Raw genomic sequence first — 27665 nt, 5'->3', positions numbered from 1 at the left:
TAGGCAGCAGATCATTGGGTCTTTTTGGAGGGGGGTGGTGTTTTGTTTTGTTTGTTTGTTTGTTTGTTTTGAGACAGAGTCTTACTCTGTCACCAGGCTGGAGTGCCATGGCGTAATCTCGGCTCACTGCAACCTCCGACTCCCTGTTTCAAGCAATTCTCCTGCCTCAGCCTCCCAAGTAGCTGGGATTACAGGCACACGCCACTGTGCCCAGCTAATTTTTGTATTTTTAGTAGAGACAGGGTTTCACCATGTTGGCCAAGATGGTCTTGGTCACCTGACCTCGTGATCCCCCTGCCTTGGCCTCCCAAAGTGCTGGGATTACAGGTGTGAGCCACCACACCCAGCCTAGGTCTTGTTTTTTAATTCAGCCACTCTGTCTTTTGATTGAAGAGTTTAGTACACTCACATTCAATGTTATTATTGATAAGTAAATACTTACTCCTGCCATTTTGTTTTTTGTTTTCCGGGTATTTTGTACCCTTCTTTTCCTTTTTTCTTTTGTTCCTGTCTTCCTTATAGTGAAGGTGATTTTTGTCTGGTTATGTGATTTAGTTTGTTATTTTTTGTGTACTTATTATATATTTTTTGGCTTGAGTGATATAGTTTGGCTCTGTGTCCCCACCCAAATCTCATCTTGAATTGCACTCCCATAATTCCCTTGTATTGTGGGAGGGACCTGGTGGAAGATAATTTGAATCATGGGGGTGGTTTCCCCCATACTGTTCTCATGGTAGTGAATAAGTATCATGAGATTTGATGGTTTTATCAGGGGTTTCTGCCTTTTCATCTTCCTCATTTTCTCTTGCTACTGCCACGTAAGACGTGCCTTTCACCTCCCACCATGATTCTGAGGCCTCCTCAGTCACGTGGAACTGTTAAATCCAATTAAACCTCTTTTGTTCCCCAGTCTATCCAGTGTCTTTATCAGCAGCGTGAAATTGGTACAAGTAGAGTGGGACATTGCCGAAAAGATACCCAAAAATGTGGAAGTGATTTCGGAACTGGCAGAAGTTGGAACAGTTTGGAGGGCTCAGAAGAAGACAGGAAAATGTGGGAAAGTTTGGAACTTCCTGGAGAGTTGTTGAATGTCTTTGACCAAAAGCCTGATAGTGATATGGACAATAAGGTCCAGGCTTAGGTAGTCTCAGATGGAGATGAGGAACTTGTTGGGAACTGGAGCAAAGGTGACCCTTGTTATGTTTTAACAAAGCGACTGGTGGCATTTTGCTCCTGCCTTAGAAATTTGTGGAACTTTGAACTTGAGAGAGATGATTTAGGGTGTCCGGTGGAAGAAATTTCTAAGCAGCAAAGCATTCTAGAGGTGACGTTGGTGCTGCTAAAAGCATTCAGTTTTAAAAGGGAAACAGAGCATGAAACTTTGGAAAATTTGTGGCCTGACAATGTGATAGACAAGAAAACCCATTTTTTTTTTTTAGGAGAAAGTCAAGCCAAGTGCAGAAATTTGCATAAGTAATGAGGAGCTGAATGTTAATCCCCAAGACAGTGGGGAAGATGTCTCCAGGGTATGCCAGAGGTCTTCACAGCAGCCCCTCCCATCACAGGCCCGGAGGCCTAGGGGAAAATGGTTTTGTGAGCTGGGCCCAGGGTCTTATTGCTGTGTGCAGCCTTGGGACTGACTTGGTGCCCTGTGTCCCAGCTGCTCCAGCCATGGCTGAAAGGGGCCAACATACAGCTTGGGCCATGGCTTCAGAGGGTGCAAGCCCCAAGCCTTGGCAGCTTCCATGTGGTGTTGAGCCTGTAAGTGCACAGAAGTCAAGAACTGGAGTTTGGGAACCTCCACCTAGATTTCAGAAGATGTATGGAAATGCGTGGATGCCCACACAGAAGTTTGCTGCAGAGGCAGGGCTCTCGTGGAGAACCTCTGCTGGGGTGTGTAGAAGGGAAATATGGGCTCAGAGCCCCCACACAAGTCCCTGTGGGGGCACCGCCTAAGGAGTTGTGAGAAAAGGGCCACCATCCTCCAGACCCCAGAATGGTAGATCCACTGACAGCTTGTGCTGGGCACCTGGAAAGGTCGCAGACACTCAATGCCAACCCAGAAAGTAGCCAGGAGGGAGGCTGAACCCTGCAAAGCCACAGGGATGGAGCTTCCCGAGACCATGGGAACCCACCTTTTGAATCAACATGACCTGGACGTGAGACCTGGGGTCAAAGGAGATCATTTTGGTGCTTTAAAATTTGACTGCCCCGCTGGATTTTGGACTTGTACGGGCCCTGTAACCCCTTTGTTTTGGCCAATTTCTCCCATTTGGAATAGCCGTATTTACCCAATACCTGTACCCCCATTGTATCTAGGAAGTAACTAGCTTGCTTTTGATTTTACAGGCTCATAGGCAGAAGGGATTTGACTTGTCTCAGATGAGATTTTGCACTGTGGACTTTTGGGTTAATGCTGAAATGAGTTAAGACTTTGGGGAACTGTTCGGAAGGCATGATTGGTTTTGAAATATGAGGACGAGAGATTTGGAGGGGCCGGGGGTAGAGTAATATGGTTTGGCTCCGTGTCCTGACTTAAATCTCATCTTGAATTATACTCCCATAATTCCCATAATTGTGGGAGGAACTCGGTGGGAGATAATTGAATCATGGGGGCAGTTTCCCCCATACTGTTCTCATGGTAGTGAATAAGTCTCATGAGATCTGATGGTTTTATCAGGGGTTTCCACTTTTGCATCTTCCTCATTTTCTCTTGCCACTGCCATGTAAGAAGTGCCTTTCACCTCCTGCCATGATTCTGAGGCTTCCCCAGCCATGTGGAACTGTAAGTCCAATTAAACCTCTTTTTCTTCCTAGTCCACCCAATGTCTTTATCAGCAGCATGAAAATGGAGTAATACAATGAGGTTTGCAAATAATACCTTTTATCTCATTATTTTAAGCTTATAACAACACTATTCGCATAAAGAAACAAACAAATAATAAGAAACTGATAAATATATAATTTTTTTTAGATGGGGTCTCGCTCTGTTGCCCAGGCTAGAATGCAGTGGTGAGATCTTGGCTCACTGCAACTTCCGCTTCCTGGTTCAAGCCATTTTCCCACCTCAGCCTCCCAAGTAGCTGGGATTACAGGGGCATGCCACCACGCCCAGCTAATTTTTGCATTTTTAGTAGAGACTGGGTTTCACCATATTGGCCAGTCTGGTCACGAACTCCTGACCTCAAGTGATCCACCCACCTCGACCTCCCAAAGTGCTGGGATTATAAGCATGAGCCACTGCACCCAGCCACTAATAAATATTTTATACCTTAACTTCATCCCCCTGCTTTTTAACTTGCATTTCTATTTATATCTTATTGTACTATGTCTTGAAAAGTTGTCGTAGTTATTATTTTGACTAGTTCATTGTTTAGTCTTTCTATTTGATAAGAGTAGTTTACATCCCACAGTTACAGTGTCACAGTATTCTGTTTTATCTGTGAACTTACTATTGCCAGTGGGTTTTATACCTTCAGATGATTTCTTATTGCTCATTAACATCCTTTTCTTTCTGATTGAAGTGCTTCCTTTAGGCATTTCTTGTAGGAGAGATCTGGTGTTGATAAAATTTCTCAGCTTTTGTTTGTCTGGGAAAGTCTTTATTCCCTCTTCATGTTTGAAGGATATTTTTACCAGGTATACTATCCTAGGGTAAAAGGTTTTTGTTTGTTTGTTTGTTTGTTGTTTCCTTTTAGCACTTTAAATATGTCATGCCACTCTCTCCTGGCCTGTAAGGTTTCCACTGAAAAGTTTGCCGCCAGATGTATTAAAACGCAATTGTATGTTGTTTGTTTCTTTTTTTCTTGCTGCTTTTAGAATCTTTCTTTATCCTCGAGCTTTTGGAGGAGTTTGATTATTAAATGCCTTGAGATAGCCTTATTTGGGTTAAATCTGCTTGGTCTTCTGTAACCTTCTTGTACTTGAATATTGATATCTTTCTCTAGGCTTGGGAAGTTCTCTGTTATTACCCCTTTGAATAAACTTGCCACCCCCATCTTTTTCCCTACCTCCTCTTTAAGGCCAGTAACTCTTTAGATTTGCCCTTTTGAGGCCATTTTCTAGATCCTGTAGGCATGCTTCACTGTTTTTTATTCGTTTTTCTTTTGTCTCCTCTGACTGTATACTTTCAAATAGCCTGTCTTCAAGCTCACTAATTCTTTCTTACGCTTGTTCAATTCTGCTATTCAGAGTCTGGTGCATTTTTCAGTATGCCAGTTACATTTTTTAGCTACACAATTTCTGCCTGATTCTTTTTAATTATTTCAGTCTCTTTGTTAAATTTATCTGATAGAAGTCTGAATTGCTTCTCTGTGTTATTGTGAATTTCTTTGCGCTTCCTGCAAACAGCTACTTTGAATTCTCTGCCTCAAAGGTCACATATCTCCTTTGCTCCAGGATCAGTCCCTGGTGCCTTATTTAGTTCATTTGGTGAGGTTGTGTTTTCCTGGATGGTCTTGATTCTTGTAGATGCTTGTGTCTGGGAATTGAAGAGTTAGGTATTTATGTCTCCCCATAGCTGCCACAGATCGGAATGTGCTGAGTCTCACCTGAAGCCACCAAGTCTCAGAGTCTTACCCAAGGCCCTCTACGTGGTACCTGTATATTGCTGCTGGTTATTCAGGGCTCTTCAGTTAGCAGGTGATGAATCCTTCTAAGATGGGGTCCCTTCCCTTAAAGGCAGCAGGTTCCCTCTGGCCCAGACTGTGTTCAGAAATATCATCTGGGAACTAGGCCTAGAAAGAGGGCCTCATGACTCTGACTAGTGCCCTATCCTGCTGTGACTGAGCTGTTAACCAAAATGCAAGACAAGGTCCTCCCCACTCTTCTCTCTCCTCTCCTCAAGTGGAAAGGAGGGGATCTCTTTTGGACACTTGAAGTGTGCAGTCTGGTGTTAGGAGAGCAGTGATACCAGCACTCCCTTAGCCACCCCAGCTGGTATCTCAGTGAGTTGTGTGCCCCCTGAGTCTCCTGGCTCTGGGTCCAGTTCAGGACTAGGATTGGCCTTGGAGTTCTAGCCCTTGTGGCCTAGACTGCCTTTCAAGTTTATTTAGAGCCCCAGAGCACTTTGTCCCGTGATGGCAAGGCTTGCAGGAACTCAAGTTCTGACCACTGGGATATCAGTGATTCTCCTCTGGCTAGGACTGGTCTAAATGCTCCCTCCATGGGTAGACATCAGCTGAGTTTGTTATGGTTTTGCTTTCTGCTGTAACAGGATAACGGTGAGTTCAGTGCCTCACAATTGCTACACTCTCCCTTTCCACAGTGCACAAACATGCTTTCCATACCACACTACTGCTGCAAGAGAAAGGGAGAGGGGTGGCGTTTGTGATTCAAGACTGCTTTTCTTATCTCTTCGGTGCTTCTTTCAGCAATATAAAGTTAAAACCAGGTACTGTCTGTGAGTGCCCACCTGATTTTTTGTTCTTATGAAGGTCGTGTTTGTTGTGTAGATAGTTGTTAACTTGATGTTCTTGTAGAGGAGAGGGGACGATCCATGGAGCCTTGTATTCTGCCATCTTGCTCCATTCCCTCATAACTCATTTTTTATTGCCGAATAATATTCCATATTATGGATGTGCCACAGTTTATTTATCCCTTCACTTATTAAAAGACATAATGGTTGCTTCCAGCTTTTGGTGCTTTGAATGAAGCTGCAGTTTTTTTGTGTTTTGGTTTTGTTTTGTGACTCTAAGATTTCAAATCATTAGGGTGAATACCTAGGAATGGTGGTTGCTGGTTGATACAGTAAGACTATGTTTAGCTTTTTAAGAAAAGACAAAACTGTCTTACAAAGTAGCTGTGCCGTCTTATATGCCCACCAGCAGTGAATGAGCGTTCCTGTCACTCAGCATCCTCTCCAGCTCTTGGTGGTGTCGGGTGTTTGGATGTTAGCTAATCTAATGTGTATATAGTGGTACCTCCTGGCTTTAATTTCCTTGCTCTAGTTCCCTAATGAAAAATGATGGTGAATGTCATTTCCTAATGCTTATTTTGTCGTCTGTATAACTTCTTTGCTGAGGTGTCTCTTCAGATCTTTTGCCCATTTTAAAATTATTGAAATTATTTTGTTTAAATTATGTTCTTTGTAATGTCCAAGTTAACAATTTTTTATTTCATGGATCATGTTTTTAGTGTCGTATCGAAAAACTCATTGCAAACCCAAGTTCCCTAGGGTTTCTCCTATATTATCCTCTAGGAGCTTTATAATTTTGCATTTTACATTTAGGTCTATGATTCCTATTGAGTTAATTTTTTTTTTTTTGAAAAGTAAAAGGTTTGTGTCTAGGTTCTTTTTTCCCTTTTTTCAAATGGATATCCATTTGTTCCAGTACCATTTGTTGAGAAACACTATCCTCTCTCCATTGAATTGTCTTTATTTCTTTGCCAAAGATCACCTCAGTATATTGCTGTGAATCTATTTCTGGGTCGTCTGTTATATACCCCTGATGCATGTATCTATTCTTTCACCAACACCACGCTGTCTTGATTACTTTAGCTTTGTAGTAAGTTTTGGAATTGGGTAGTGTGAGTCCTCTAACTGGATTCTTACTCATCAGTATTACCTAGGTCTTTTGCCTTCCCAAATAAAGTTTAGAATCAGTTTGCCAATATCTACAAAATAGCTTGTTGGGATTTGAATTGGGATTACATTTAGTCTATAGATCAAGTTGGGAAGAACTGACATATGAAAAACATTGAGTCTTGGCCAAGTGTGGTGGCGCACACCTGTGATCCCAGCACTTTGGGAGCCTGAGGCGGGAGGATTTCTTGGGGTTGGGAATTTGAGACCAGCCTAGGCAACATAGTGAGACCCTGTCTCTGCGAAAAATAATAAAATAGCCGGGTGTATTACCGCATGCCTGTAGTCCCAGCTACCTGGGAGGCTGAGGAGGGAATATAGTTTGAGGCTGGGAGGTTGATGCTGCAGTGAACTCTGGTAGCACCACTGCACTCCAGCCTGGGTGACAGAGCGAGACCTTGTCTCAAGGAAAAAAAAAAAAAAATTGAGTCTTTCAATTCATGAACACAGACTATTTCTCCATTTACTTAGATTTTCTTTGTTTCATCAGAATTTTACAATTTTTCACTTATGGATCCTATACGTATTTTGTTAGATTTATATCTAAGTATTTCATGTTTTGGATGCTGTCATAAACTATTTTTTAAAGTTTCTAAATTTACGTATAATAGTTTTACATGTTTTTGGAATACATATGATACTTAGATACCTGCATACGATGTGTAATGATCACATCAGGGTAATTGAGATATCCGTCACTTCAAACATTTGTCTTGCCTTTGTTTTGGGAACATTCCAGTTCTTCTAGCTACTTTGAAATATACAATAAATTATTGTTAAGTATAATCTCTCTATTTCACTAAATACTAGAACTTAATATATTTTTTAAAAAACATCAAGTTCCAGTTGCTCATTGCTGGTATATGAAAAAGTAACTGTCTTTTGTCTGTTAACCTTGTATTCTGTGACCTTACTGTATTTGCTTATTAGTTCAGGATTAATTGTTTTTCTTTTTATCTTTTTTCCTTAATCCAGTTCTTTCGTAGTTTCTATGTAGACAGTCTTGTCATCTGTGGACAAAAATCGTTTTATTTATTTCTTCCCAAACTCTATACACTTGTATTTCCCTTAAAATTTTTTTCTGCAATAGCTAGGACTCTCAGTGTGATACTGAAGAAGAGAGAGAACATCTTTTTCTTATTTCAGATCTTAAGGGCAAAGCATCCAGTTTTTCACCACTAAGTATGACATTATCTGTAGGTATTTTGTAGATGTTCTTTGCCAAGTTGAAGAAGTCCCTTTCTTTTTTTTAAGTTTGTGCTTTTTAGTAACTAAAGGGTTTTTTAAATATACTTTAAATTCTGGGATACATGTGCAGAATGTGCAGGTTTGTTACATAAGTACACACGTGCCATGGTGGTTTACTGCATCCATCAACCCGTCATCGACATTAGGTATTTCTTCTAATGCTATTCCTCCCCTAGCCCTCCACCCCCAGACAGGCCCCAGTGTGTGATATTCCTCTCCCTGTATCCATGTGTTCTCACTGTTCACCTCCCTCTTATGAGTGACAATATGCAGTGTTTGGTTTTTCTGTTCATGTGTTAATTTGCCGAGAATGATGGTTTTCAGGTTCATCCATGTCTCTGCAAAGGACATGAACTCATCCTTTTTTATGACTGCATAGTATTCCATGGTGTATATGTGCCACATTTTCTTAACCCAGTCTGTCATTGATGGGCATTGGGGTTGGTTCCAAGTTTTTGCTGTTGTGAACAATGCTGCAGTAAACATATGTGTGCATGCATTTGTCTTTATAGTAGAATGATTTATAATCCTTTGGGTATATACCCAGTAATGGGATTGCTGGGTCAAACGGTATTTCTGATTCTAGATCCTTGAGGAATCGCCACACTGTCTTCCACAATGGTTGAAGTAATTTACACTCCCATCAAAAGTGTAAAAGCTTCCTATTTCTCCACATCCTCTCCAGCCCTGACTTACTAATGATCGCCATTCTAACTGGCGTGAGATGGTATCTCATTGTGGTTTTGATTTGCTTTTCTGTAATGACCAGTGATGATGAGCTTTTATTCATTCAATTGTTGGCTGCATAAATTTCTCCTTTTGAGAAATGTCTGTTCATATCCTTTGCCCACTTTTTGATGGGGTTGTTTCGGTTTTTTCTTGTAAATTTGTTGAAGTTCCTTGTAGATTCTGGATATTAGCCCTTTGTCAGATGAATAGATTGCAAAAATTTTCTCCCATTCTGTAGGTTGCCTGTTCACTCTGATGATAGTTTCTTTTGCTATACAGATACTCTTTAGTTTAATTAGATCCCATTTGTCAATTTTGGCTTTTCTTACCATTGCTTTTAGTGTTTTAATTGTGAAGTCTTTGCCCATGCCTATGTTCTGAATGGTATTGCCTAGGTTTTCTTCTAGGGTTTTTATGGCTTTAGGTCTTACATTTAAGTCTAATCCATCTTGAGTTAATTTTTGTATAGGCATAAAGAAGAGGTCCAGTTTCAGTTTTCGGCATATGGGTAGCCAGTTTTCCCAACACCGTTTATTAAATAGGGAATCCTTTCCCCATTGCTTGTTTTTGTCAGATTTGTCAAAGATCAGATGGTTGTAGATGTGTGGTGTTATTTCTGAGGCCTCTGTTCTGTTGCATTGGTCTATAAGTCTATTTTGGTACCAGTACCATGCTGTTTTGATTACTGTAGCTTTGTAGTATAGTTTGAAGTCAGGTAGCATGATGCCTCCAGCTTTGTTCTTTTTGCTTTGGGTTGTCTTGGCTATAAAGGCTTCTTTGTGGCTCCATATGAAATTTAAAGTAGTTTTTTCTAATTCTGTGAAGAAAGTCAGTGGTAGCTTGATAGGGATAGCATGGAATCTTTAAATTACTTTGGGCAGTATGGCCATTTTCACAATATTGATTCTTCCTATCCATGAGCATAGAATGTGTTTCCATTTGTTTGTGTCCTCTCTTATTTCCTTGAGCAGTGGTGTGTGGTTCTCCTTGAAGAGGTCCTTCACATCCCTTTTAAGTTGTATTCCTAGGTATTTTATTCTCTTTGTACCAGTTGTGAATGGGAGTTCACTCATGATTTGGCTCCCTATTATTGGTGTAAAGGAATGCTTGTGATTTTTGCACATTGATTTTGTATCCTGAGACTTTGCTGAAGTTGTTTATCAGCTTGAGGAGATTTGGGACGGAGATGATAGGGTTTTCTAAATATACAATCATGTCATCTGCTAACAGAGACAATTGGATGAGGAAGTCCCTTTCTGTTGGATTTTGTGAGATGCTTTCTCTACATCAATTGATATGATCATATGGTTTTTCTTCTTTTAGCCTATTGATATGGTGGATCACATTGATTGATTTCCAAATATTGAACCAGCTTCTTATACGTGATTGTGGCATATACTTCTCTTTATACAATGATATGCTAATACTTTGCTGAAGATTATTTTTCCATCTGTGTTCATGAGAGATATCAGTCTACTACTTTGTGTTCTTGTAATGTCTTTATCTGGCTTTGGTATTAGGGTAACGCAAGCTTCATGGAATGAATTAGAAAGTGTTCCTCTGAACCTGTTTTCTGGAACAGCTTGTGGAGAATTGGTATTATTTCCTCCAGAAATGTTTGGTATAATTCTTTGTGCTTGATGCTGTCTTTGTTAGATTATTAATTATTGATTCAATTTCTTTAGTAGAAATTCCTTCAATTTCTTTTTTTATAGGCCTATTCAGATGAGATGATGTATTTCTCCTTGTGTATATTTTGGAAGTTTGTGTCTTTAAAGAAATTTCATCTAAGTTATCAAATACATGAGCAGAGCAGTTTTTCTTAGTATTCCTTTATTATCCTTTTATTTTTATTTACTTTTTAATTATTTTTATTATACTTTAAGTCCTAGGGTACATGTGCACAACGTGCAGGTTTTTTACATATGTATACATGTGCCATTTTGGTTTGCTGCACCCATTAACTCGTCATTTACATTAGGTAGTTCTCCTAATGCTATCCCTCCCCCTTCCCCCCACCTCACGACAGGCCCCAGTGTGTGATGTTCTCTGCCCTGTGTCCAAGTGATCTCATTGTTCAATTCCCACCTATGAGTGAGAACATGCAGTGTTTGATTTTTCTGTCCTTGCAATAGTTTGCTCAGAATGATGGTTTCCAACTTCATCCATGTCACTACAAAGGACATGAACTCATACTTTTTTACGGCTGCATAGTATTCCATGGTGTGTATGTGCCACATTTTCTTAATGCAGTCTATCATTGATGGACATTTGGGTTGGTTCCAAGTCTTTTCTTCTGTGAATAGTGCCACAGTAAACATACGTGTGCATGTGTCTTTATGGTAGCATGATTTATAACATCAATAGTGATGCCCCCTCTTTCATTTCTGATATTGGTAATTTGTGTCTTCCTTCCCTCTCTCTCTCTCTCTCTCTTTGGATGGAGGTATTTGGGAAATGTTTTCAAAATACACATTTGAGCCTCTTCCTGTACCTGCTTCCAATGGAGGTTTGGAGGTATTGGCTTGGCCTTGCTTTCTTTAGAACACCCCAGAGCTCCTGATGTATCCTGTGTGAGGCCGGAGACTGGGAACCGTTATACATCTGGATCGTTCTGTTTTTAGTTTTCAAACTTTTTCAGCAGGGCGCTTTCAGGCCATTTGTGAATGTTAATATGTGAAAGAGAAAAATGCAAAGCCATTGTAATTGATTTGCGAGAGGAGGAGAGAGACCTAAGGACCCTGCCTGCTTGGTACTCACCCCTGTCATCTCAAGGCAGCCCCCAAGGAAGTACTGGGGGGTCCCAGAGCCCCATCTCTGATTCTCATATTAAATAAGATCATGCCCGTGATGTGTTTGAGGATGGTGCTTGGCACATAATACAGGTTGGATAAAGGTTAGCTGCTGGTCTTGCCCTTATTGATAATTTCCTGTCATTCATAGGCATCCACCAGTGGAGAGGGCTGCCTCTCATGGTGGTCAGTGGATTCCCTGTGGCCAAGGAATCTGAGCAGAAGCTGATGTATGGGAGAAGAGAATAGAGGACTGCACAGGGCCTTCACAAAGAGCCCTCTAGGTCCTCTTCTGAATTTGGAGATGCAGGAATTCAGCCTGTCTCTTCATCTTCCCTCTTCCTAGAACAGAGGGTGGCACAGGGGAGGAGGTGGTGTGTCCCAGCCACATCCAAGCCTTTCCATTGGAAATCCCAACGTCCTCTGATCACGTCCTTCTAGGATTGTGGCCCATTTCGGTTTCTTACATTGTTTATCTGGTTTTGGAAGGCTCTGCTCTGACCAATGGGGGATTGAACCTGCATAGTCCAGTGAAGAGGAAGCTGGAAGCGGAGAAGGACTACGTCTTTGACAAGAGGCTCAGGTACAGTGTCCGCCAGAATGAAAGCAACTGTCGGTTTCGAGACATCGTCGTGCGGAAGGAAGAAGGGTTCACGCACATCCTGCTGTCCAGTCAGACCTCGGATAACAATGCCCTGACACCTGAGGTAAGGGGTGGCAGCCAGAGGGACGGGCAGGCTGGGCTGTGGCTCCTTCTCACTCAGAATGGGACATTGGCTTTCTGCTTCCTTCCACCAGGATGCTGAGGACGGTAACCAGCATGCATAAAAATTTGACTGCAAGGCACAATTTGCTGATCATTTTCCATACATTATCCCATTTGATTTTTATGACCATGTAATAATACCATCTCATCTTAATAGATGAAGACCGTGGGGAGAGGGACTCACTGAACTGATGGTGGACACAGACTTAGCCAAGGGGCAGACTCAGAATCCAAATGTCACATCTTGGGCTTTTGCAGCTAAACTTTGTTGTCATCAGCATGTCATATTTGTTTGCTGCAGGCATCATTCACTCAGTTCATGTATCTCACTCAGTTTATAATACATATAATATATGTTACTACATATTATATATGTAGTTGAGACAGATCGATTTCACATACCGTAAATTTCACCCTTTTAAAATGTACGATTCAGTGATTTTTCGTATTTTCACAAGGTTGTGCCAGCATCACCACTATTGAATTCCACAACGTCTTCATCACCCCAAGGAGAAACCTCGCCCACATGGAATAGTAATTTCCGTCCATTCTCCTTTCCCCACACCCTGGAAACCACTCATCTACTTTCTGTCTCTATAGATTTGCCTTTTCCGGACAGTTTGTATCAATGGAAACGTGCAGTATGTAGCCTTTTGTGCCTGGCTTCTTTCACTTAGCATGTTTTCATGTTTTATCCATGTTGTAGTGTGTATCCACACTTCATTCCTTTCTGTGGCTAAATAATATTCCATTGTGTGAATAGACTGTATTTTATCTATCAACTTTTCTATTTGTGGGACATTTGTGTTGTTTCTACTTTTGACTTTTATGGATGATATTTCCACAAATGTTATATACAGGTTTTTATGTGAACCTATATTTATGTATTTTCAGGTTTCTTGGATATATTTCTAATTTCTAATAGAATTTTCTTGGATCTTTTCCAGCTGTTAGAATTGCTGGGTCATATTGCTTACTGTATTTTTCGAGGACCTGCAAAAATTGTTTTCCACAGTGGCTCCCCCATTTTACAGTCTGACCAGTAGTATGTGAGGGTTCTGGTTTCTCTGTATCCTCGCTAACACTTGTTATGTCTGTCTTTTTTATTATAGCAATGCTAGTGCGTGTGAGGTGGTGTCTCATTGTGGCTTTGGTTTGCATTTCACTGATGGCTAGTCATGTTGAGCATCTTTTCATGGGTGCATTGGCCATTTATCTCTCTTTCTTCTTTCTCTTCACATCCTTTGGCTATTTTTAAAATTAGGTCACTTTTCTTTCTATTGTTGACTTTTAAGCATTCTTCATATACTCTAGATAGTAAGCCCTTATCAGATATATGAATTGAAAATATATTCTACCATTCTGAGAGTTGATTTTTTACTCTTTTGATAGTGCCCTATGACAAACAAATTTTTAAATTTTGATGAAGTCTATTTTACTGCTTTTTTACATTACTTTTTAAATATTAATCATACTTATGTCTTAGGTGAATAAAATAGGGAACCAATGAATACTTAATGCAGCGAGGCTGACAACATCATTCAAAATACAGGGTACATGGTGGGAGAAGGGAAGAGATTCTTGACGGCACAAAGGTGGGAAGATGCTCCACTGAGCAGCCTTTTCCTACAAGGTGCCTGGGGTAGGGCAGTACAGTGGTAAATGGCGATAACAGTGACGACGGCCAGTGAGCAGGGGCTCTTTGTTCCTTGTATTTGCTGTTTATCTTGTGTCATCTCATCACCTCCCTTCTGATGTAGGATTGTTATGATCCACATTGTATGGATGAGAAAATTTAGGCTTAAACAACCCAACTGAGCTAGGGTCTCACAGCTTAACCAAGTAGATGCCAGGAGGGCAGGGGTTCTGTTCTTGCCCACCCTTTTGTCTCTTCGTTCATCCCAGTGCCAGGCCCACTGAAGACATTTAACTCCGAGACCCCTTTTCTGTCCTTGAAATATCCCGGACTCTGTTTTTCATAATAGCAATGGGAGGTTAATGAGAAGGGTATGTTTTGGGGGATGCAGTCAAGAGATGACCACTCACTCACATTGGGATACTAGAATGGCCTGGCGTTGCCCAGTGTACCCCGTACCTTGAGGGAGGCACAGGAAGTGGGGTGGGTGGGAGGGAGCTGCTGTGCTCTTCAGCTTCTGATTGTGTTATTATTATGGTTGAAATAGACCCTGGTTCTTTTACAGGGTTGTGTGCGTGGCCATCTGGAATGATTGACACATGGTGAGGGAAGCACTGTGGCTAAAGCCTTGGGGTTGTGGGGTGCTAGTCGTGTGCTGCCCCTTCTCTGAGCTGGTGTTTTGGGGGCTTCTCCTTCCTCCACCTGTAACAGAAGCATCCCTGGGGTTCTCTGCTGTGTGGACCTCTGTGTAGAATTCAAAGAAGCCCAGAGCGTGCAGTCCACCCCGAAAACAGCTCTACATATGTTTATGCACCTGGAAACCTCCTTATTTTAAGCTCATCATGACATCTGCACAGACCAGTTTTTCCCAGATTCTTTCTACTTCACTACTTTCTAAAAGCATGTTGGAAAAAGGCACAGCGTTTTCTTTCAACAAACTGAACACATGTGAAGTCTCCAGCTCCTTCCCTCTGTGGGGCAGCCCTGGGTGGTGGTAACTGTTGCTCACTCATCGTGGAAAACATGTTGTGCTCGACTGATTTGAGGTGCACAGGTTCTCACCTCCTGAGCTGCGGGCTTGGTTAATTGAGGTTCCTTTCCTAATCAGCGTCGGTCGGTTACAGAACAGGAGGAAAACAGTCCAAGTTAATGATCTGGTGTTTTCAGCTGTCTCAGCAACGGAAGGGGATTGAGTATGTGGGTGAGCCAGCTGACTGGGTAAAGCAGCCCCTAATGAAGGTCCTACTGAAATGAAGAGGCTGCGTGAGAGGAGGAACACAGGTTTTAGTCTAGCAGACCTGGGTTCCAATCCTGCCTTCAACTTACCATGCTGTTGCCTCGAGAATTTACTTTGCTGCTCTGAGCTTCCTCCTTTATAGAAATTTTACAGTATTTTGCTGGCGAGATTAGAGATAATGTATGCACAGGGGCCCACAAAGTACCTGGCATACAGGAGGTATCTAATAAATGCTCCTATCACTGATAACATGAAGCAGAGGCCATTTAAAGTCCAGCAGCAGACCTTGCCTTGCTTGTGAATGGAGGAACCAGAAGGCGACCACTTTTGTGGTTATAATTAAACTACTTTTTCTAGTTGTATAGGTGACATTGGTTGGATTGGCCTCAAGGCCAGAAATTCATACATTACTGTGTGCATTAAATAGATTCTGAAGCCAGTGGATTTATTGTCATATTTCTCCTGTCTGGGATACAGCAGAGAACTAGGAGATGAACAGAAATGCCCCTTAAGGAGAGAGTCAGTGAAACAGGTTACACAAAGTTCTCCTTGATTGAAAGCTTATCCACTTCCCCACTGGGAGAAGACTCCAGGTCTTCCTTCAGTGCCCTCGGCCTCAGCCCACAATCCTACCACCACTCCCAGGAACACGGCAGACAGGCAGGAGCCCCTTCACACCCCTCCTGTCATGGCCCCATGTCCAAACCTGTCTCCAGGCCGGTTCACCTTTATTCTCGTATAGCTCTTTCATATGTTTACTTCTATTTCCACCGTGACCATTACGGTCCACTACTAGGCTATTTTGTCTGGACACTGTAATTAGCCTTCTCATAAGTCTGCCTGCTTTCACGCTTCCTGCCGTGTAATACATTCTGCATAAGGCAGGCAGAATGATCTTCCAGAAATGCAGCTGTGGCCAAGTCAACCCTTTATACGCACACCCCTCCCCAACCAAATGTGTCGATGGCTCCTGATGACCCTGGCTGACAGTCAGCACCCTCAGTGTGGTGCAGTCCCGCCTCATCATGCAGCCTGCCTCACATACTTCTTCTCCTATACCCCAGTCACCTGGCTGGCTTTCGTGCCCACACCTGCCCCAGGGCCTTTATATGTGTCCCTCTGACTGGAATAGGCCTTTCTTCCTCCTTGCTTCCTTCACTCTTGCTGTTCCTTCAGGTCTCAGCTCGGCCATCACTTCGGCAAGTCTTATCACAGTTGTTAGTCTACATATATTTGTGGGGTAACTTGTTAAATGTCTGATATCCTCCCCTTCCTCCATTAGACTGTAAACTTCTTGGGAGGTAAAGACTGGCATTCTCTTAATTTAATAAACATTTGTTGAATTCTTTTATGTGAAAGGGTCTGGACTAGGTGCTACAAGGGATATAAAGAGTGTAAGTATACTATTTTAGCTCTTAAAGCATTGTATTAGTTACCTATAACTGTGTAGCCGATTGTTCTCAACTTAGCATTTTAAAACAGCATACACTTGTTGTCTCATGATTGCTGTGGGTCAGGAATCTGGGCATGGCTCAGCCGGATGCTTCCAGCTCAAGATCTCTTACAAGGCTGCTGTCAAGTGGAGGCTGGGGCTGCAGTCTCACACGAAGGCTCGACTGGAGGAGAATTCACTTCCAAGCTCACCCATGTGGTTGTTGGGTGCATCTGTTTCCTGCCATGTGGGCCTCTTGTGAGGGCTACTCATGACAAAGCAGCTTTCTTCCCTCAGAGCAAGAAGTCCCAGAAAGATAGCAAGAGAGGATGGTCCTTTTGTCACCTAATCTCCTCCTGAAGGTGACATGCCATCATTTTGGCATCTTCTGTTGAAGCCAGTCACTAGGTCCAATCTTCTCTTGAGGGTGGGGGTTACAGAAGGGTGTGAATACCAGGGGTTTAAATCACATAGAAGGCAAGATACAGTAAGGAAGTGCACATTCTACAAGGGAGTTTGTCAGAAGAATCACAACAGGGATTTAAAGTATTCAGGGTTTTGGGAGAAAGGAGAGTGCGCATCTAGTCTTGGGTATGGGGAAATCTCCTTTGAAGGTGGTTGCATTTAAGATGGGCCTGGTGTGACTGGATTTCAGCAGGTTCTGATGAAGCATACAGAGAGGAACCCTGGTTGATTCCTCTTTTACATCCCATTCTAATGAATTTGGTTGTCTGGCTGTAAACACATGCCGGATCCAAAGCTAGAAGTCATAGAGGGGGAGTCTGTTCTCTCCAGCAGACAACTAATAGCAGGCGCAAGTGGCAGCTAGGAAGTGCATAATGAGAGCAATGAATTTACAGGACATATTTAGGACTTCAAAATGCATAGCAGTTCAGGACTATTTGTTATAGAATCACATCCCAGAAGCCTCTAAGAGGAATGTTCTGTTATAGGCCAGCAGGTGACCATTGAGAAGTAGTTGTATGCATACAGTATATTCTGTTTAAGAAGGCAAGAGAATGTGGACTAATTTTAGAACATTTTACTTTAAATGAACCAGTTACATTATAAAATTTGGGGTCTTTCAAGAAGGTAGAATCTTAGCCATCTGTCCAAATTGAATTACCAACACCAAAAAGGAAAGAAAAGAGATATAAACTAGATATAACTTTTTTAAAAATGAAAAACAGTATAGTATGTACTTCTTTTGTATCAATAAAATGCAAATTTATTTTCAAATTAATTCATAAATGAGATGGCTGTTTTGTTTGGTCTCTTATTTTTTTCTTAACAAATTGACAAGTAGGTAAGTATGGCCTTAGCCAGAGAGGCTACTCTCTGAGTCATCTATAGAATTTCAGTTCACCTCTTTACAGCAGGGTTTCTTTTTTTTTATTTGCCTCTCAGAGAAATAGAGTTCATGTATAGGTAAGAGTGTATCTATTTCTGGAGGCAGATGGATGAAAGGACCCACAAGATAGTGGCCTGTGAGCTTTTTTGATGTTCAAAATGAATATCTGTTGCTTATACCCAAATGGGCTGGAATGTGCTTATTCTATCCTTCCAGCAGGGCACAGGCCTGGAGATTCTCAATTCAGATTGACATCTAGTGCTGTTTTTTCTACTAAAATCCTATCCATTTAAAAAATCACCCAGCAATATGAAGTAGGAGAAAGTAAAGAGTTGTTAGCATGAGATTTAAATCACGGTCCTGCCTCTTACTGCTGGTATGACCTTGGACATCTTACTGTACCTCTCTGAGTCTTCATGGTGTCACTTGCAAGGTTGAAATACCATCTGCTACCTTACCAGATTTTTGTTTGGAATAAAATATTACGTGGAAATTACCTGATGCAGTTCCTGGCACTACTAGGTGCTTAAGAAATGGGAATTCTTTAAAAAATTTAACCTTAAAAAACAATATTTTTCCAGTATTCCTCCTAACTTCCATATGCTGTGGTGATGCCTCTGGAGTGTTTAATAATGATCCTTTGGAAGTTTACTCACTTACTGTCTTCTCTGTTAGACTCTAAGCTTCACCCAGGCACTCGCCATGCCTTGTTTTCTATCACTGTATACTTTCTGCTCTTGTTTCAACGATTCAGTGATTGGGTGTTCTTTATTTTATCCTCCCCCCCATTCGTTGTAATTCATGTATTTTTAAGAAGTTATCCCTAAATTATATACACATAGCAAAGGCTAAGTGTAATTACCTCCACCACTTCTGAATATAACCTTGACATGCTCTAACTCTACTCATTCCTCCTCTTATCCTCTACAATATTATTGCCTGCTACTACAGTTCTACGCCATACCAACCTCTGCCCTCAAATTAATATCAGTATTATGATTTTTATAGTCAGTTCTTATATTAACAACACATTCACCAATTTCTTTCCTTTTTTTTTTTTTTTTTTTTTTTTGAGACGGGATATCATTCTGTCACCGAAGTTGGAGTACAGTGGCACGATCTCGGTTCACTGCAACCTCTGCCTCCCATCCTCCTACTGAATAGCTGGTACCACTGGCATGCACCACCATGCCTGGCTAATTTTTTCTTTTTCTTTTCTTTGTATTTTTAGGAGAGTTGGGGTTTCATCATGTTGCCCAGGCTGGCCTCGAACTTCTGAGCTCAGGCAATCTGCCTGCCTCAGCCTCCCAAAGTGCCAGAATTACAGGCTTGAGCCACCAGTTTCTTTGCTGGTTATTATTCCTTGCATGTCAATTTTTCTTTCTGAATATAGTTTCTTTTTCTTGCAGTACATTCCTTTTTAGTTCTTTTAGTGAAGGTCTAAAAATGGTAAACATTCTCTTACTGAAAATGCCTAATTTTTACCCTTCCTTTTAAGTGAATTTAGCTGAGTGAAGAATTTGTTGACAGTTGTTTTCCTCAGCACCTTGACAATTGTATTCTACTACCTTCTGGAATTTATTTCTGCTATGTAGAATTTGCCTCCAGTCAAATATTTGCCCTCTCTAGGTAAGCTTTCTTTTTCCTCTGGATGTATTTAAGATTTTGCTTTGTCTTTGATGTTCTGAAGTTTAAATATGATATGTCTGTGCATGCATGTACTGTTATTTCTATTGCTTAGCTTTTTGTTTCAGTTCTTAAATTTTAGGATTCAAGTCTGTGGTAGATAGAAGCCCTCTCCCCAAGATATTCATGTCCAAATCCCCAGAATCTATGACTATGCTAGGTTCCATGGCTAGGGGGAATTAAGGTTTCAGATATGCATTTAAGGCTGCCAGTTAACTGACCTTAAAATCAAGAGTATTCTAGACTACCTGGATGGGCTCAATGTAATCACAAGGGTCTTTAAATGTAGTTGACAGAAGCAGAAGAATCTGTCAGAGTGACACAAACTGAGAAAGTTAGGAAGACCCAGCTGGGCATTATTGCCTTTGATGATGGAGGAAGGGGCCATGAACCAAAGAATGTGGGTGGCCTCTATAAGCTGGAAAAGGCAAGAAAATTATTCTCCCTTAGAGCCTCCACAAAGGAATGCAGCCTTGCTGACAACTTGATTTCAGCCCAGTAAACCTGCATCAGACATCTGACCTACAGGACTATAAGATAATAAGTTTATGTTATTTTAAGCTACCAAATGTATAGTAATTTTTTATAGCAGCCTTAGGAAACTAGTGGATCTTTCATCAATTCTGTTAAATTCTCATCCTTTATCTCTTTCGATATTGACTTTCTCCTCTTCTCTGTGATCTCCTGATAGAATCCGTACAGCACCTATTTTAAATCTTAGCATTCTTGTCTTTAATCTCTCCATTATATTTTCCATCTCTGTTTTTCTGTGCTACATTTTGGTCAATTACTTCAGGTCTTTCAGTTAATTTATGCTCCCTTTAGCACCACCTAATCTGCTGTTGATCTCAGCAGACGTCCATGACTTGTTTTTCATTTTCAGAAGTTTCTTTCTCCTCAAATCTATTTTTTCCCCATATTCTCCTGTTCTTTTCTTATTGTTCATGTCTCTCTTCCTCTCTGTGATTATTTTAAACACCCCTATTTTACAGTCTCTTTTGGATTCTTCTATTACTTGAAGTCATGTTAGGTAATCCTCTCATTTGCTGAGTGTGCCAGCCTGTATTTTCTCAAGTGTTTTGTGATTTTTGATTGTGAGCTCATCTTCAGCTAGGATTTTTTTTTCCTGTATAATTCCCATGCAGTCTGGGTTGCAGTTTCTCCCCAGAGTACTTTTACATTCATTTCCATCAGACACCTCAGGGATATTACTAGCCTGTGTCCAATTTCTGTGTCAAATTTTATCTGTGGATTATTCCCCATGTGGATGTGGTAACTCAGAACTTCAAATCCACATACAAGGCAGGCTTGGAGTTTTAGCTTCTCATGGGAGAGTTTTCCTGCAGCAAAAATAAATTATTTGCTGGAGTGGCTTGTCCTGACTATGGTATGGCATACAGGTAGCAGAAGGACTAGAAGGGCCGAGCCTGTTTGTGGTAAAGCCAATTCCATCGTAGGCTTCTTGTCTCCAAAGCCTGCACATTTTCAGCCTGGCCAGACTGCCATGAGTCCTTTTGAATACCAGGCACCCAAGAGACATTGTATAGTCAAGATGTGCAGTGTTGCTGCAAGGTTATGATTGGAAGGAGTTGGGGAGTGTGCAGGGCTGTAACGGGGTTGATTCAGCTAGTACATAGACTTGGAGGGTCTGAATGATGCTTGGGCCTCAGAACGCAGCATGTGGCAGGAGATCAGCTTCAGACCCTGGCTCCATCCTAAAATCCACAGTCTGGGAGGGGAGAAGGGTCTGCTTTCCCCTGAGCACCACAGAGCTCATTCCCTGCTGCTCCCATAGGCAGACTGCTGTCATGTGGACGTCTTCAGATGAAAAGCCCTGGTACTTTGAGAGGCAGCCTAGCCTGCAGTGAAGGACATGGGCCCCAAAACCTACTTCCCAAGTCCTAGTCTAGCTCCACCCCATACTTGTAAACTTCTCAGAGTCACTTACTTTGGTTTTGTCATTCATAAAATGGGGCTTGAACAAGTGACTCCCTCATAAGGCTAAGTGAGCTCACATCGTAAAGCAGCGCTTCTCAAACAGTAACATGCATATGAATTCCCTGCAGGTCCCATGAACATGCAGAGACTCATCCTGTTGGTCTGGGCTGGGGCCCAAGACTGCATTTCTGGCCAGCTCTTGGGAATGTGAAGCTGCTGGTCTAAGGACCATACTTTGAGTAGTGAGGTTTGAAAGCGCTTGGAGCAGAGCCCGACCTGTTCTGTAGGGTCAGTATATAAAAGGGGACATCTTGCAGGATATGCGCCATGCACCGCACTAAGCAGTCTACTTGCATCTTCTTTGTTGGTTAATCTGAGGTAGCTCTGAATTTTACAGGTAGAGAGACCAGGAGAGGCTAATGATTTCACTCCAGATTACCCAAGCTGTTGTGGGGTAGAAGTGGAGCTTGTGCCCAGCCATAGCCCCAGAGGCCCATGTTGACCTTCTGGAACCCCTTGTAAGTCTGGGCTGGGGCCTTAGACTCTGCATTTCTGGCCACCTCCTGCGGGGTGTGATGCTGCCGTTCTAAGGACCACACTTTGAGCAGTGAAGTTGGAAAGTGCTTGGGGCAGAAAGAGCCTGAACCATCTCAGCAGGAAACTTTGAGCCGGCCGGTCCGTTAGCACGGGCTCTGCCACTTCCTGACACATTGCCTTGAGAAAGTCATGTTTCTCTCTGAGCCTCAGTTTCCTTTTCTGTAAAATGGAGCTAATAATAATGCCCACCTCACAAGGGGTTGGGGGTGTAAGTACTCACGGGCAAGTGATCTGTAACCTTCAGGCTCATCCAAAATAGTTCTTCATGGGATGAGGAGCTGAACAGCCTGGCTGCATGCCTTTGAAGGGCGTAAACACAGTTAGCCTTCATGGGGTGCACACTGTTTGGTGGCAAACTCTTCAGTCTTTTAAATGATTTTCGCAGGCCTTGAGTTGGCCTTGTAAAAGCTTCTAGGTGGGTAAGCAAGCAGCCTGCCTAGTTTCCTTCTGAAGTTGAGGAAAGGAGCTAATGAGGGTGATTAAACAAGCAGATCTCGAGTGTCCACCATACCCCAGGCACTGTGCTAGGCTCTGAGTATACAGTGGGGAATAAGAGAGATGCCATTCCTTTCTTTATTAAAATAACAGTTGAGCAAGTGTGGACACATAAAAGGCAGGAAACAAATAAGTAGTAGGTAAGACAGGTAAATGTATGATAAAGGAAGGAAACAAATGGGGGTGCTGGGCAAGGGAGAATAGGGGGAGGAGAATAGGGTGGGTCATAGAAGGACTTTCAGAATCAAGGAGCCTGGGCAATCCCACAAGGAGTGGGGAGATTGGCACGTGCAAAGGTGATTAGGTGAATATGCGCTTGGCCCAGGCAAGACGTTCAAAGAAGGCTGCAGGGTGGTAACTGGGAGCTCTGGGCTCTCCTAGCTGCCCCACCCCTGCCTGTCCCTCCCTGGGCTGGCTGCTTGCTCTGGGGCTGACTGCCCTCCTTCTCCATGAATGAAAGGCGATGGCCAGACAGTGGGAATCTGCAGTGTCAACGTGCATAGACTAGGCATTGTGTGAGCCAGGCCAGGGCTCAAATCCACCTCTAACACTTACCAACTGTGTGGCCGTGGACTAGTGTCACGACCTCTCTAGCATCTGTTCCCTGGTCTGGAAGGAAGAATAGTGCCTACTCACTGGTGCTGGGGAGGCTGGAGCCCACGTAGCAGGGTACCTGGCCTGCAGTACATGTTCACTGCTAAGGTAGCATTTGTTGGTCTGACCACTTACCGAGGGCACCTGTGTCTATCTCCCAAATTCTGTCCTGCCCTCCACCTGCCCAAGACAAGGTCATAGAGTCCTAAAAATCCTAGGGCATACATGCAGGAGACACATGCAGGAGATAAGGGGAACTTGTCCGATGATGGCAGGGTGGCCGGCACAGTTCTTCCATGTCAGATGGCACCTTAACTGGCATGCAGAGGAGGAACAAAATGCCTTTTATCCAGAGTTCATCATTACCTCCCAGGAATGTGAACCTGCAGGTGGCCATAGCATAACCGTTCCTTTCACTTATTCTTCGCTGGAGACCTTGAGAGTGGGTCCACCCACTTACAGATGGGGACAATGAGGATGAATAACCAGCATGGCTCAGGTCCCACGGCTAGTAAGTTGCAGAGCCAGAATTTGGACCAGGGGCTTGGAACTCCTGTGGGACATTAAACCCAGGTCTGGATCTGATGCCAAAGCCCAGTTGCCATGTGGCACCTGCAAACCATGTGGGGTATTAGCTGGATGAAAGATGAGCAAGGGTGTATAATAATCAAATTGAGTCATCTAGAGATGGCTTACATCCCTTACTTGGGCTGTGCACGGATTTTTTCCACGTCTTGTAAAGGGCTAAATAAGCAAATGCCAGAACAAGATTTGCAGAGATTTACCAGGGATTGAGCAACTCCAGGCCAGGCTTCCAGATCCGCAGCCGGTGACCACACTGCCTCCTTATTAGCACTCTTCTGCCTGCTCTGGGGATGGTGCTGGAGGGCTTTGGCTGTGATAAGTGTTTTTCTCCTTGCTCTGGACTCATGCTTGCACTCAGGGGAGGCTCCCTGCACAGGCAGAAGCAGATTCCCTGGCCTCTCCCCTCAGGGGGTCAGGCCTCTGGCTGTCTTGCTGTCTGAAAGCCCCAGGCTTACAGGACAGTCACTTAACATCCCTGCAAATTCATCTCTGCCGGCAGATCATGAAAGAAGTCCGGCGAGCGCTCTGCAACGCAGCCACAGACGACAGCAAACTGCTGCTCCTCAGCGCAGTGGGTAGCGTGTTCTGCAGCGGCCTGGATTATTCCTACCTAATTGGCCGGTTGTCCAGCGACCGGCGAAAGGAGAGCACTCGGATTGCAGAAGCCATCAGGTGAGCTGTGCTCCTGTTCCCGCACCTTGGGATCCTGCCTAGGATTGCCAAGCGAAAATACAGGCTGCTCAGTTACATTTGAATTTCAAACAACCGGGAATTTTAATTTTAGCATAAGTACATGCTGTGCAATATTTGAGACCTGCTTACATTTTAGAAATGTTGGTTGTTTATCTGAAATTCAGATTTTAATTGGGCATCCTATATTTTCATCTATAACCATAGTCCTGCCAAAATTAGGGCTGCTTTGCCCTCTAGGTTGGATCCCACTTTCATTCTTTTGATGAGAAAGATTTTTTATTTGCTATCGAGGCCTGAGTCTGGTCGTGGCCATGTGTTATCCACACTACTCCCGCCCCTTGCCTGATGGGGAGAGTGTCTGGTTGTCTGGTTGTTTGTGTGTCCCAGCACTGCCGTAACGCAGCAGTGGGGAGGTTGATGGAGGGGTTCCCTGGGCAGCTGTGTGTTTGCAGACCCAACGGGATACAGGGTATTCCCCCCTTTCTAATTGCCCCTGGGCGAAAGTCCTGGGGGTGACTCAACAACGAGAACCTTTTTGGGACACTGAAGGGTAGTTATTTCCCCATTCTTTATTAGTATATCAAAAGCAAGTGAGTGTCATTTCTAGACACTACGGCTGTTTAGCTGGTTTACAGCTGTCAACCAGTGTTCACCTGGGAGGGACTGCTGTATCTTGCTTAGGAATCAGACAAGTCACATTTCAGGAATGCCCCTGGTCACATGAGAAGGAACATTTATTCCACATGGTGTCACAGAGCCTCAGGCCGTAAGTCAGGGATTTTCTGGGGCCTCCAGTCTCCATAGTTCTGTGGAAGAGCCACGCACAGGGAGGCCGATTCCCACGTGGCTATAGGGGGCTTTGAGGGGTTGTGTTGTCTCCAAGAGGTGATGCTGGGATGCACTCGTGTGTGGAATTCTGAGTCCCTCTTCAGGGTGAAGCAGCCATTGGAGCCCCTACTCCAAAATACCCATGTCTGCTGTTGCAGAATTCTTGCCAGAAGAGACATAATGAGCCTGGGCACTGTTATGTGAAAGGTGTTGTGGTTATGGAGGCACAGGCTTCCTGGCTGTGCCCAAGTGGTTTGCGCTTTGCCTGGTCCCAGCCATGCCCTCTCGCTGCTGCCTTTCCATGTGTCGAAGGGGGACCGCAGCATTTCCAGCGTGCTTCTCTCATGCATGAGGCCACCACAGCCCACCCAGAGAACCGAGTGCCCGTTTTTGTCACCTGTGGAGCCTCAGTCATGGTCTTTATCTGGTTTACAAATTTCAGTGGAGGCCTTAGCTGGATTTCCAGAAGCCCAGGGAAACCTGACTGACACAGCCCCTGGTTTTCACTCCATGCATGCGCAGCTCATTAGCATCCAGACCCCTTGTAGTGAGTTGAAGCGTGGCCCCCAAAAGATATGTCCATGTACCAATCCCTGGAACCTGTGGAGGTGACCATATTTGGAAAAAGGCTCTTTGCAGATGTAATTAAGTTCAGAGTCCTGAGATGAGATCATCCTGGGTTGGAGTGGGCGCCAGACGCAGAGAGAACTTACTTCATAAGAGGGGACACAGACAGAGGAGAAGGTGATATGACAGAAAAGGGAGAGCTTAGAGTCATGCAGCCTCAAGCCAAGGAATTCCAAGGATGACCAGCAGCCACTGGAAACTGGGAGCGAGGCCTGACACAGCTTCTCCCTTAGAACCTCCAGAGGGAACCAGCCCTGCCGACACCTTGAGTTTGGAGTTCTGGTCTCCAGAACTATGAGAGAATACCTTTTGATTGTTTTAGGCCCCCAGGTTTGTGGTGACTATTCCCTGGGAAACTAATAGAGCCTGGAAGGAAATCATTAGCAGCTCAAAGAGCCTCATCTTTTCAGGCTCTCCTCTCAGGCAAGGGCCCATCCTGACCTCGCCCAGCATCCTCAATGGCTGCTCCTTCTGGTGGGCAGCTGTTCACCTTTGATGATGGGTCTATTTACAGATTCTCCCAGACAGCTGCAGGCAAGGTGGGACTCCCAGGGCAGCCCTGAGTTGACAGTGATGAGGCTTGTCCCAGCGTGGGGTGGGCGAGGGGGTCATTCCTGCATGCAGGAATAAGGTGTTGCAGCTGGGTCACTGAAGGGATGGAAGCTGAACAGAAACAGGGTATCCAGGGGGTCAGGTCTCAGATGGATTTCCCCAGAACCCCCACCGAATGGTTCCTTCCTCTGGCTTTGCACGCCCAGTCTCTCTGGTGAGGGTGGCATCTCTCTGGCCTGTCCCTGCATTTGTGTCTTGGATGTATCAAAGCTGAGGGGCAAAACCTTCCCTCCTCTCCCCATAGCCTCTACCCATTGGGGTCTGCAGCGTGATATCTACGCATCTCTGGACTCTTGAGAACCATATTCATGGAGAAAGAGATGTCAGAGGCAGATGGGGTTGAAAACATCAACTGTAGGAGAACGTGGCTGGGGCCGGGGCCCAAACTGGCTCCTGACTTTCCCAGCTGAGTAGTTCTGGGGAAACACGGCCAGTGGAATTCAGACATTTGCCATCTCAGCGGGCAAGTGAGCTCCCCTTAGGCAGCGTACAGGGCAGGATGGCGGAGGCAGGAGGAATTCTTCTTGATGCTTCAAAGGGAGCAGAAGTTGGTAGTTCGTAAGCTAGCAAGGATGAGGGCATGGGAAAGGAGATGTCCCCTGGACCAGTGGTCCCCAGCCCTGACAGCACAGGGAGACCCAAGGGAGCATTCCCAAGACCTAGATGCTTGGCAACACCCCCAGGGGACTCTGGGTTATTTAGGCTGAGGTGGGGCCAGTGCATCTTTTGATGTGAATCGTCCTTGGTGGTTCTCAGCGGCAGCCAGGGTTGAGAGCACCTGCCCTGTGCTAACCAGATTTCTGCACCACTGATTGAAAGCACTAAGAGAAACCTAAGATTCTTATTTTTATGCAAGAGAGAAAAGGTGATTATTAAGGGGATGAGGGTGAAGAAGGAGGTGATACAGGCATGAGAACGGTGAGAACCACAAGCAAAGATGGATGGAGGTGCAGAAGATGTGGCCGTGTAGAGACAGATGCTCCTGGGGTTAAAAAGAGACCGTGGCTCGCCCATCAGCACCAAACTCTTTCAGGGCATCTCCAGCTCTCCCAACTTGGGAGTGCTGCCTCGGAGGCCACACTCTGGAGTTGGGGACACAAGGTGGCAGTGAAGCATTCTGCAGATAATGTTTTATGGATTTCCAGAGGGGTGTCCTGAAGGAAGTGCACTGTCTTTGAAAGGAGCTTGATTCATGCTGCAAGTTCTGCGCCCGCTCCTGTCGGTTTTCTAGGTGAT

At 43.8% G+C, this 27665-nt stretch overlaps 1 protein-coding gene across 1 annotated transcript in view; it reads left to right on the top strand.

The window, feature by feature from the left end:
* The window catches only part of CDYL2 (chromodomain Y like 2), a 78696-nt gene that overhangs the window by 37310 nt on the left and 13721 nt on the right, over window positions 1–27665 (top strand). The window contains exons 2-3 of the mRNA XM_025370836.1: window positions 11842–12059; window positions 24169–24341. Coding sequence (XP_025226621.1) covers window positions 11842–12059; window positions 24169–24341 — 391 coding nt within the window. The remainder of the gene's footprint in view (window positions 1–11841; window positions 12060–24168; window positions 24342–27665) is intronic.

Source organism: Theropithecus gelada, chromosome 20 (assembly GCF_003255815.1).
Source record: "Theropithecus gelada isolate Dixy chromosome 20, Tgel_1.0, whole genome shotgun sequence".
Lineage (NCBI taxonomy): Eukaryota > Metazoa > Chordata > Mammalia > Primates > Cercopithecidae > Theropithecus > Theropithecus gelada.
The sequence above is the reverse complement of the archived record's forward strand: the minus strand, read 5'-3'. Positions and strand labels throughout refer to the sequence as shown.